The following is a 12,855-nucleotide window of genomic DNA, read 5'->3' on the forward strand; positions in this document are numbered from 1 at the left end:
CAACAGCTTAGTTTTGTTGGACAAAGTTTACAAAAATTAATTATAATAGAGAGCACCTGCAATATTTGTTTTTGAGAATGATATCTACGTTAAAAGCAAATGTACATATTATTTCGTAATAATCAATGTGTTAAATATAAAATGTACTACGGTCAAAGAAACGTGTCTATATTGCAAAAATAGCCTAATCAGTTGTTTTATTTTTTTTAATAAGTGTATAATAATGTTTAATCGAGCTTTTAGAAAATGAATAAATAATGGCTAACATTATGCACGCTGTAGCTAAACCCCAAAAGTTGGGTACGAGGAGGGTGTTTTGTAATTTGTGTTTCCACAATTGAATAAAAAAATATCGTGAAACTCGAGAATAACCTGTAAAAAATATTTACAAATAGCACGATATCAAAAATGTTAAGCACTAAAGTTTGGTTTAATTTAATCTGCCTATTAAACTTTAAATGGGTTAAATTTAATCACATTATTGTTGAAAATGTAATCATGTGATTATATTTTAGTGTAAACTATACATGTTGTTTTTAACAAAAAAAAAAAAAAAATGCAAAATTAAGTTTTTAACTGTTGGGTACTTATGTATTTTTTTTTGCAATAATAATGTTATTATTTTAAAAACCGTTCTTTACATGGGGAGCATATTTTGTAACTAATCTGTGCTTCAGTCTTAAAAAAAAAAAAAAAAAAAAAAAAATATACTAAAACTTAAATTCAACTTGTAAAAACTATTTAAAAATAGTGAGGTACCAAAAATGCATAAGCACCAAGTTTAGGTTTACAGTAGATATAGTTCTCAGATGCATATGATGGCATATGGTATCACGCTCCAACATCAATACTAACTTTAAAATTTGGTGCTCATGCATTTTTGGTACAGCGCTAATGTAAATATTGTTTTCAGGTTAAATTCAAGTTTCATGCTAATTATTTTTTTTATTCAATCGTAATGTGGAAGAATAGTCACAAAATACAGTCCTCTACCTAAAGTTAAAAATGGCTTTGATAAAAAAACAAAAAACATTATTATTTCAGCATGGTACCAAAACTACATAGGTAACCAAAATTGTACATTATATTGTTCAATGTTTTTAATTCTAAATAATAAAATAAAACACATTTACTCATTTTAAAACTTCCTCTTGCATTATTTTCTTTTTATTTGTTAAACAATGTTGTTAATTTAAATTGAATTTTAATTACACCCTCACATGTGAAATAATAGCATGATTAAATGTTACTCATTTAAAGTTTGTGAAACATTTCTAATATAAACAAACTTCAAAACTTATAATTCGACAGCGAACCAGAAATTGAAGTGTATCATCTAAAGAACAGATACTACACTTTGATCTTGGCCCAAAAGCCAAGTCGTGTAAAATTTCTAATATAAACAAACTTCAAAATTTAAAAATCGAATCGAAAGTAAAAAACAAAGCGAAACAAACTTTTTTCTCATGTGCCCTTATAAATATTTTAGTAACAAGGAATTACTATTTTGTTATCTTTCTTACTAAAATAAAATATAATTATTAATTTTTTTATGATTTGTTTTGCAATGTAAATGAAATAAATAACGAAACTAAAATAAAAGACTAATTTCTTCTTGTTCAAATAACACGACAAATAAGCAATAAATCAAAGTTTGTTTTACGAACACAAAATCTTTGAAAACATTTATTGCATCTAAATGTATCGATATATAATTGTAAAAATATTTATTTAAAAGTCTGCGTAAGGAAATATAATTTTAATAAAACAATTTCATAGTGAAAGCAAAAGCAACATTGTATTTTTAAAAAATAAAGGATGTTAACATAATTAGATGATACGCATGGAAAAAAATGAAAGAATTAACAATGTCATTTTAGTAATAAGGATAACGAAACATTTTAGTAAGAAAGATAAGAAAATAGTAATTCAAAGGTAACAAAATTTTAGACAACTTCAATTGCTTCACCATCCAGATATGCTTTGTCTACATCAGAATTCTAATCTATCTCCATTATCTTATACTTCTTGCATACAAACTATCCTCTCACAAAGACCTGTGGCATAGTGGATAAAGTACTTTGTAAAATTCGGTTGTAATTGAAAGTCTTCTGGAGCTTGAAGGTTCAACGCTCAGTGTAGAGGGACACTCAAAATACAATTGCAAATTACATAGAGATTCTACCTAGTCATGGCTGACAGAACAAGAGTATCCTACCCCTGTGAATTGAATAAACGGTTTGTTCAAAATTCCATGCAGATTCCCAAGTTTAACAAGAGACACCTGAAGATAGTCGTATGTTAGATTAACCGAAATGCTGTGAAAATAACATTCAAGATGAGAATAGTAATACTCTCTTAATTGATCATTAATTACATTTCTTGTATCGGTTGGTTGTTGCAGCATTCACCCTGGACTGGTTGGGCTGGCTCCATCCAACAAATTCACTGTATCCTGTATAACAGCCAACCAGATGCGGCAGTAAGAGGCTGTTTCCGCTACAAACATAAGCCATTTGTGGTTCCATCGGCGGAGCCTATAGAGGGAGGGGCCAAGGATCATTTCAGTATTCTGTTTCACTGTCATGAGGCATGTCTTGAGTTGGCCACTGCAACATTTCTTCCAGTTTGGTGGTGCTGCTGGGTCGATGGCTTCACGAATGAGGTCACCTGGGTTTCGGCAAAGCGCATGGCCGAACCAGCCAAGTTTTGCAAGGAGGGATTGTTGAAGGGAGTGAATCTTGCAGCGTGCCAGAACCGTGTTGTTGGAGATAAATTGTTATCAACGGACATGTAGGATGTGACGTAGGCAGTGATGGTTGAATACTTCCAGCTTGTGAAGGTCACTTGCACGCATAGGCCAGGTTTTGCAGCCAGTTTTGCACCCAAATGATTGAATTGCTCTGACTCCTTTTTTTACAACCTGTGCAAGGATTTTTCGGTATTGGGGAGATGATCATCACTTTGGTTTTAGTAACATTCATTCCCAGGCTTTTATTTTTCATAGCATTCCTCCAAGTCTTTAACTCAACAAGTCTCCCATTACTCCACAGGCAAGTATTAAATCATCAGCATGCAGCATCTTTTCGTGTACTCTACTTCTTCAAAAACACAAATGAAAAGCAGGGACTCGGTACAGAATCATGATTTATTCCGACCTTAACATTAAAGGTGTCACTAAATTTGCTGTTGATTCTAACTCAGCTTTGAACATTTCTGTACATTGTTCAAACAACCTTTACCAACCATTGATTTGGTACTAGTTTATGGGAAATCTACCAGACAACCTCATTTGGCACCTTTAAAAGATTTCTCCAAATCTACAAAAGCAAAATCCAAGTTATTTTTGTAATTAAGGTATTTTTCTTACATTTGTCTCAGGATAAATGTAGCACCAAACTAAATTGAATTTCATCTATGTTTATGCAATTTCTTATCTGCTGCCCAGTTATTCTCTCACTTTTAGGATCTGACCTGTCAATTTTGAGCCTATGTAATTACTCCTATTTTGTGTTTCCCCTTTACACTTGTAACAATTCACAATTGTAATAAGTTCCTAGTCTTTTGCGATCACCTCATTTTAAAAACCTGATTGGTCAAGTTTGTGATCATCTAACTGCCTATTTTTTTTTTCTTTTACATAGGCATAACCACTTATCAAGGCCCAGAGACCACTCGAGGATAAGGGTTAAGATTGTACAGTAGTCAATTGGACAATATAGTAATCGATAGTAATGGAAATTCGGTAAATTTGTTAACTTAAGTGGAACGGCTCATCAAGAACTTGTTCACGGACTTGAATACAACCATATTGTAGTCAGCTGGAAAGCAGGAAAACAGAAGACAATTCCACAGGCGTGCAGTTCTAAGAAAGAAGCTTTGTTCATGGAATCTACGTTTAGGTTTAGGCACAGATAAAGAGTGGGGAGGAATTATTGATAGTGTTTTCATCTAGATGAGTGTTTCTGGTGAAAGTTTGGCGAGGGGAGACCATAGATTGAAGCTCAGTCGAGCACTTGCCATGAAAATAATGATAAAGCAGAGAAAAACTCACAACAGATAGTTTCTGTTTCACTTGCAGTCTTCAATAGTTCTACAACACCTAAAAGGTTTATCCTTCTTCATCTAACTCACAACTTTTTGTACCATTTCTTTCTCAATTCTTATACATGGACCAGATATTGCTCCAGCAACTTCAAGATTTTCTCAGTAGTTCAACAATTTCTTAGTGGAATTTTCAAGCATCCCTCTTGTCTAGTTCATTTGTTGCTAACATTCTATTGTCATTTCTACTGCACTTGTCTCCAACAATTTTCATATTTATCTATGCTATCTGTTTAGTTATTCTGAATATTCCATTCTATTAGTCATCTCTTTATAATATATATAATATATGTATATATCTGCAAACGCCTTCGTTTTCATCAATTATGGCAATTTCATCACTTCCATAGTATGTTTCACCACAATTTTCATTGGCTACCCAGCTATGTTGACTGACCAATTAAATTACTGTCTTTCATGCAAATGGAAATGGTATTCAAAATCTTTGTTCGGTACTTACAGCTTTTTTATATCTATATTATTACTTTGCTTTCAGAGTGAAAATCAAAAACTTAATACACATAATCTTATTAAAAGATAAATTCCTACATTTTTACATCAGATCAAATCCAATTCTCTTTTAATGGTATATTTACATTATTTTCAAAGCATTTCCAACTCAAAGTCACACAGTCTGAAGTAATGTGTATACACATAAACACATAAGACATTGCTTTTATTTACAAATTAAAAACACAAAGAAAAACACAATTAAAATCAAAATACAAACTAAAAATTTGAAATGTATCAATAAATTTTATGATCTAAAATCTGGGGGTGGTACTCGTAATATAATTGCAAATTACTTAAAACTTCTACCCAGTCATGGCTGACGAACAAGAAATTATAAAAAAAAAAAAAAAAAAAAATCCGCACTGCACATTTCACATAAACAAAATAGTTTAATATTTACTAAAAATAATATTACATATGTGACCATCATCTCATAAAACTTGTTACATTAATATATAAATACTTGAATTTTGAACAGTTATAATAATAAAATACAGGTTTCTGTTTCGATCAAATTGAAGGTGACTTTTAAGGTTTCAAAAAATTTCATTTATTTACTTAATATAATAGATAACAATGTATCAGATAAAAATGAAAGAAATAAAGAATGACAATATGATTAGTTTTAAATGGCTGTAGCTAACAGTTATTAATTACTAATTAATAAAGCAGTGGTCATATTAAAGTTGGTTTAGGAAAAAATATTTTGATGAAACATCTGTAAATGCTTTTTTTTTTTCGTTGCTAAATGTTGGAAAAATTATTTTTGAAAGTGATGCTTCACAGAAAAGCGTTTCTTCAAATTTGAGTATATGTTTACTACTATTCTCATCTTGAATGTTAGTTTCACAATGTTTCGGGGCTGATGTAACCTCTAACTTTCTTCGGGTGTATCTTGTTGAACTCTGAAATTTTTCTATCAAACTCCAAAGTCTGCACTTTATTTAATCCACATGAGTAGTATGCCCTTGTCCCATTAGCCATGACTAGGTAGAAATTTTAAGTAATTTGCAATTATATTATGAGTATCACCCACACTGAAGATTGAAACTTAAACCTCCAGAAGAGTATCACTTACAACTGAATTTTACCAAGTACTTTATTCATTATGCCATGGTTCTGAGTTTGACAAGATATACCTGAAGTAAGTCAGAGGTTACATTGCTGTGAAAATAACACTCAAGATGGAAACAGTTGTGTGAATAACCTAAATAATATTGATTTCAATTTTTTTTATTGTTATTATTATTATTATTTTTTACTCATTAGGAATAGTCACACGGGCCATCATCAAAGATTTCTCTTTGAGAAAAACTTGTGGCATTCTCTGGAGTCTGAGTGACAATAAGTCTCCACAGATTTCCAGTACTCTCCACCTCTTTCAGTAACTATTGCAGATGAATTTGTGTTATCATAACAGCCGCTTACCATTGATTTCTCCTTAGCGGCGACCATTGGCCTCTACTAGAATTTGGGTGGCAAAAAGCCTCTCCAAAGAGCAGAGGTCTTTCTCTCCTTGGTCTTTACATCCTTCTTGACCCTCCTCGCTTTGGTATGGCATCATTTTTTGGTTACACACACACACACAAAACAAAAATAATAATCGGGATAAGGTAGGGGGTTAATTTACAAATATACAGTTCCAGTTTCATGATTCCATGTGATACTCCTTTGTGTTTTACATCTGTAGCATTTTCTCTATGTCTAGTTTGTGCCTATAGTTCACGTGTATTAGTCTTCACATTCAAAGATTTTCCTTATTATTTCAGCAGTTTTCATTATTGTTATCCGTTGTATCTTATCAGTCATCCCTCCAATTCCAATCTCTCCCATTCTTTTTTGCAAGTTTTTCTTACTATTAGTGGCATTATCTTGACTTTTTTCATCTTCCATATTCCTCTGAGTTTTCTGGCCAGTTCAGTGTATTTGCTCCGCTTCTCCATCTCCTTGATCTTCACTCTGTGGTCTGCTGGAACAGCAAAATCTACAATCTGGCAGGTTTTTTTCCTTCTTGTTAACTGGTATGACATCCAGTCATCTTGCTCGGATGGGTTTATCTGTTTGTATATCCATGTCCCATAGGATTTTGTGACTTTCATTTTTTTTTTCATCTGCTGCCAGTTTGTGCTTGTATCATTTGTTCTGGATGTTCAAGATTCAGTTGTCTGCATAATTCTCAGTGTACTGCCTTCCCCACTTGATCGTGTTTATTCTTATATTCTTTTTGGCTAGTTTGCTGCATTCGCTTATTATATGATTTATTGTTTCATCTCTTTATCTGCAGAGTCTGCATTTACTGTTTTCTTGTGTCTTGTCTATCTTTGCTTTGATCGTGTCATCTTGTGTGGCTGTTATTAGGGATTCAATTTCTCTGTTAAGATTTCCTTTTTGTAGCCATGTTCAAGTGTTTTTGTTAGTCTCATCTTTTGACATCCTTATGAATTGTCCATATAGTTTTTTCTCTTTCCATTTTTCTTTTCTAGTCTTATCCCTTGTTTGTTCTGTTTTTCTTGTTTTTTCATTATCTTTTGCTGCAGTAATTCATTTTCAACCTTGGGAAACATTCCCGAATCAACAAGATACACCTGAAGAAGGTTGGAGATTACTTTGATCGAAAAATTGTGAAAATGACACTCAAAATGAGAACAGTCGTCCAAAGATTCCTGCATTTTTAGTTAACCACATTACTTTTCATGCTTGCATTTTTTCTATGTAATCCATGATTTTTCCAGGCTATGCTTTGAAATAAAATTTTCTCTCTGTTTCACTTGTTACCAGTGAATTATTAGCGACAGTACAGCTGAGCAACAGATCGAGACAGCGGTGAATTATTAGCGACAGTTTTTTTTAATATATCCTGTTACATCATCATCTCCACCATTCCCAATCGATTTGAGATGGCATAACAGATTTAGTTGCTATGGTAACCAACAGCCAATCAAAAAAAAACAAAAAAAAAACAAAACAAAAAAAAAATCATCTCTCTGTTCCTTATAGATTCTGAGAATTTTTTAACACAGTAATTTTATTATAACTTTTGTTTTACGGAACGAAAATTGAAAAATTTTTTTTCAAAATATAGCTGAGAAGGTGACCTATGAACTGTAAAAATTGTTTGAAATTTGGTCGCAAAATGAGTCAGTGGTAAAGCTTTAAAGCAGTTCTAAATGAGTAAAACTAACACTAACCATATATTCAAACACGGTAGGATTTGAATGATAAAGATGTTTCCCCATAAATCTATACTCCTATAAATTTCTTGTTTGTTTTGTAAATTGATATTCATATTAAAACACCATTTTTCTATTTATTTAAAAAGAAAATATAACTTTATTATATATGGATTGTGAAATTGCATTCATCTGCAAAAGATCTTAGCTAGATCTTTGCATATTCTTTTAAATATTCATTTTAATTAATTCCCTAGTTTTTCGGTTTTCTTATGGTATGATCATCTTTAGTTAACTATTAAATGTAATTATATTCATGCAGATATTCTACATGATCTATACTTGCGTAATATTTGCGTGAAAAGGTTATAGCAAACACAAACCTCTTTCTATAAATAATGTATGCGTATATATATTTTTTAAATTTTGCCTACTAAACTCCTCCATCAGTTTTTGGTCTATAGACATGAAACTTAATATATAGGGTATTCGAACCCATGCAAACCTTTATATTTGGGTTTTAGCCAGGAAAAAATCGGTACAAAGTGTGAAAATTGTAAAAAATGGAATTTGCCAAGCGAAGGTCAAACAATGGCATTTACGAATATGCGTGCGTAACATAATAGCTATTGGTTCATGTTTGAATTTTTTTAGCGTTGCAGCAAACATGTCTTTATAGCTCAGGCATTAACATCAAAGGAAAAAGTAAATTGTAAGCTAAGCATTTTGGTTTCGATTCTTGGAGGTGCACAAGTCATTTTTTTTTAAAAACTTAAAATCATTACTATTTATTGGGTCCAATTTAATCTCTATATAAATAAAATAAACTCATTTTTTCCCCTCTGAGTTTGACCTATATAGGATTAAAAAACAAGACATTTCATGCGAATATAATAAGTACGGACTGCAGCACAATATCTCTGGCGTGTTATAGGCTTATTACCTATCCACTTTCTTGATAACCTTAGATCCCTATATTTTTTCTGCTGAGAGTTCACGGCCCAAATCTGTTACAATCAATGGAAGTGGTAAAATCTTTTCTCTCTATTACATTCATACCCCCCCCCCCGCGACCACTTAATACCGTTGCGGATACGTCCACAGGGGAACTTACGAGGAAACACCAGTTTGAGTTCTTAGTTGCTTAAAATAAATGGATTGGCATTTTACCGTCTGGTGAAACGCAACTTTCGACCACAGCTATTCTATAGGTTACTTATGCCACCCCCACTCCTTTTTTCTTTTTTGGTGGTGGTGGTGGGGGGTGGGGGTTCGAGTCAAAGGTTACTTAAACGAAACGAAGTAACCTTGGATTCCAGGTTTTAAAACTAACTCAAACAGTCAGCTGCGAGCGTTCTTCACATGTTGAAATGATTACTCGATTTTTATATTTTACTTACTGTATTTTTCCTTCTATTAGGTTTGCAGTGATTTTTTACGTGATAGTAGTGGGGAGAGCTGACTTCTTATTTTCGGATTACTTACTTATTCATTTTTTATTTTTATACATTCAATTTCTGGGAGTTTCATCAGCCCAATTACTACTACGCTATCGATATGGAATCAGACGACATCCCAATTGGTAAAAAGCGACAACAAAGAATACAATACAAAAAACAAAACAAAACACATAACAAACCGTTCTACTTACACCTAACAATTATACGATTACAAAATACTTTATTTGCAGAAAATAAACCAACAATAAAAAAAAACAACTAAAATCTAATAAACATATTTTTGTTATACACGGTCAGTTTCCTTGGTTTTATTTATTTATTTTTCATTTGTATTTTTTCCAGTTTGTTTTGTTTCTTTGATTTTATTGCAGAACACAAACCAACAATAAAAAAAAAATAAATAAACATATTTGCATTTTACATGGTAAGTTTTTTTTGCACCCCCCACCCTGTATTTTTTCCAGTTCAGTTTGTTTGTTTTGTTTTTTTCTGGTAGTCTGCGGCTGACACCGATGATTGCCGGTCTCACCCGAACAATGCTTGACGGGAATTCACAAGAATTCGGGTCAAATTATGCAGGACTACCTTAATTTTTTTTTCCATTTTTCTTGGGCCCTACCCTTTCTTATATTTTTTTCCCCAGTTTTTGCCATTAATTCTCTCAACGCCCCCCCCCCTCCTCCCCGCTAGTATAATAATAAATACGAAATCTGCATTAATCAAAATATCATATTTAAGCGTATTTTATGACCAGGCAATGCTGGGCTACCTGCTAGTATATATATGCTTTTTTTTTTTTTTTAAATACATTTATTGTATTGTATGCTTAATTGTGTCAGTGTGGTCTGATGGACATTCTGTAGGATATTTTGGAAACATTTCCATTCATCTCATGTGTTCAAATTTAGTTCAAACGTGTGTATGAAGGCTGTTTTGAAGGAGAGCAGTTTTGAAGGTCTGCAGAAATTGGGATGAATTCGAAAAAGTAAATTTTAAAAGAAGTATTTTGTTTCAAATGCATTGCCATTCTTTAAACCTAACAATGTAGAGTTATTATTAATATTTTTAATTCAATTTTTTTTTTATTCCATGTATATAAATGGAATAAAAACTTTATATTGCATTGTATTGTCTTTTATAAATTACCTTTAAATACGTATCAATATTATTTAGATATGAACCTGAAATTTTCTTTATATGATATTGAATTGTTTCTTTGTTACTAAATAAAGTGCATTAAACAGAAAGGTGAGTAGGCAGAAAGATATGTTTTTACTACGTTTCTAAATTTTTGAGATGAGGATTGATAATTTGTATTATTCAGACTACTGTTCTCATCTTGAATGTCATGTTTCGCAATGTTTTAGCTGATGTAACTACCAAACTTCTTCAGGTACCCTCTTGCCAAACTTTCACGAGAAACATTCGTCTAGCTGAAAACACTATCAATAATTTCCCCCACTCTTTATCTGCGCCTAAACTTAAAGTCCAACGTAAACAAGTTCTTGATGAGCCGTTCCACTCAAGTTAACAAATTTACCGAATTTCCTTTACTAACGATTACTATATTGTCCACTCTTTTAACCCTTATCCCTGAGTGGCCTCTGGGCCTTGATAAGTGGTAATGCCTATAAAAAGGTGTATCCCAACCTTGTGAGAATAACAATGAAGATGAGAACAATAGTCAGAATAATCCAAATAATATGGATTATTAATCGTTATCTAAAAATCCTGTAAAAAAAACATACAGATGCTTTTAACAACATGAAAGAAATACGCACATGCATGTTACTATTTACTACCCGTCCCCTCTCCCCGTGAGGGCAGAGTCTGACACAAGGACAGTTTTCAATATGGAAAAAATCCAGTTCCCTCAAAATGGACACATTGAACTGGAACAAAAGTAAAAATTACCTCAGATTAAAAGGATTCCTCCTTCACTGATCAAGGACAGGAATGACTAAGTGTAGCATCAGAACAGATACTACACTTTGGTTCTCTTCAAAAGGCTAAGAAAAGTGTTCCTATTTATTTGCCATCCGCACGAAAGGAGAGCTAAAGATGGGCCTGGTTTTTAATGGGCTGAAAATCCATAAAAAGGGACACTGGATTGGAACAAAAATAAGAATTTCCAAAGTCATCATTTGGCTACCTTGACCTTCAGACTTGGATCAAAGTGCTGCTTTTTTTTTGTTGTCCCATTCCATACTACCAAGGATTTGTATATAAATAAATATATTCATGAAAAAATAAAATTTTTAAATTTCAAATAAATTTTAGGATATTTAAAGTAGTATAGCTCTCTAGAGTAAATGTGGTATTGTGGTGATTGAGATTATTCTAACCAAGGGTAGGGTAGTTAATTTTGTTTAAATTAACTCATGACCCCATTTTTGCCCACACTTTTGATGGCCTTCTACCCAATTTGATCTAAATGTACATTTTATATTTTTTTTGCGAATAAATAATTTAAAATGTAATATCTATTATGTTTTTAGTTAATGAAGGAAAAATCCTCCTAGACTGAGGCAATTAAAATTTTTGTCCCAACCTGGAATGTTCTTTTTTGGAGAGTGGAATTTTCACATTTAAAATCTACTTTGCAACTAAATCAGCTCTCCTGAAGAGACAGGTGAATGTCTCCTTCTTTACATTCAATCATTCATTTTTATAAGCAGGATAGTAGGTGGTCACACTCCAGTTAGAAATCATGTTTTCATGGATAAATATGATTATTAAATAGACACATCTTAAGAATTCAGTTTTTTTTTTTTTTTTTACTTTTTTTTTTACTTTTTTTTTTTTTTTTACTTATTTTGTTTGTTTTGTTTTTTTACTTATTTTGTTTGTTTTGATTTTTTACTTATTTTATTTGTTTTTTTTTTTTACTTATTTTGTTTGTTTTTTTTTTTTTTACTTATTTTGTTTGTTTTGTTTTTTTACTTATTTTGTTTGTTTTGATTTTTTACTTATTTTATTTGTTTTTTTTTTTTTACTTATTTTGTTTGTTTTGTTTTTTTTTTACTTATTTTGTTTTTGTTAAACTTAAACTTACTTGTCAAAATGAGGATCCTTTTTGTCAAATGCTGTGTGGTCTGGATAGCCTTCTTTAACAATCTATAAACACAAAAGACAGAAAAAAATAAAGATTCAAACAAAAACAAACTAATATGAGGGGTGTACAATAAGTAATGCCCCTGACCCACTTCCCATACCAGTAGATTAACAAAACTTGGCACAGTTATTAGTCTTTTTTTACATAGGAACCACCCAGAGTTATGCATTTCTCCCATCGTTTCATGCAGCTCTGGAGACCGTTTTTGTAGAACACCCCAGGTTGGTCCTCCAACCACGACGTGACTTCAGAAATCAAGGCTGCATCATCTGGGAAATGCTTTCCTTTCAAAAACAACTTCATGGCTGGGAAAAGGTGAAAGTCAGAGGGTACAAGGTTAGTAGAGTAGGGAGGATGGGGAGGATTTCATAACACAGGCCTGTGTTTCTGATCTGGCGACATGCGAGTTGTGGACCGGAGTGTTGTCCTGCAGGAGGATGGTACCTTTGCTGATCTTGCCCCGCCTCTTGATTTTGATAGCTTCCCTTAATTT

At 32.2% G+C, this 12,855-nt stretch overlaps 2 protein-coding genes across 4 annotated transcripts in view; one reads left to right on the forward strand and one right to left on the reverse strand.

Annotated features, from left to right (window-relative positions):
- The window catches only part of LOC145293043 (thymocyte nuclear protein 1-like), a 177,672-nt gene that overhangs the window by 66,723 nt on the left and 98,094 nt on the right, over positions 1–12,855 (reverse strand). For both annotated transcript variants that reach the window (XM_080139352.1, XM_080139351.1), the window contains one exon: positions 12,303–12,364. In XM_080139352.1, coding sequence (XP_079995478.1) covers positions 12,303–12,364 — 62 coding nt within the window. The remainder of the gene's footprint in view (positions 1–12,302; positions 12,365–12,855) is intronic.
- The window catches only part of LOC145293042 (leucine-rich repeat-containing protein 56-like), a 252,031-nt gene that overhangs the window by 27,998 nt on the left and 211,178 nt on the right, over positions 1–12,855 (forward strand). The gene's annotated exons all lie outside the window — the stretch shown is intronic.

The sequence above is a fragment of the Euprymna scolopes genome, chromosome 14, assembly GCF_053919585.1.
Source record: "Euprymna scolopes isolate OS-2025 chromosome 14, ASM5391958v1, whole genome shotgun sequence".
Lineage (NCBI taxonomy): Eukaryota > Metazoa > Mollusca > Cephalopoda > Sepiida > Sepiolidae > Euprymna > Euprymna scolopes.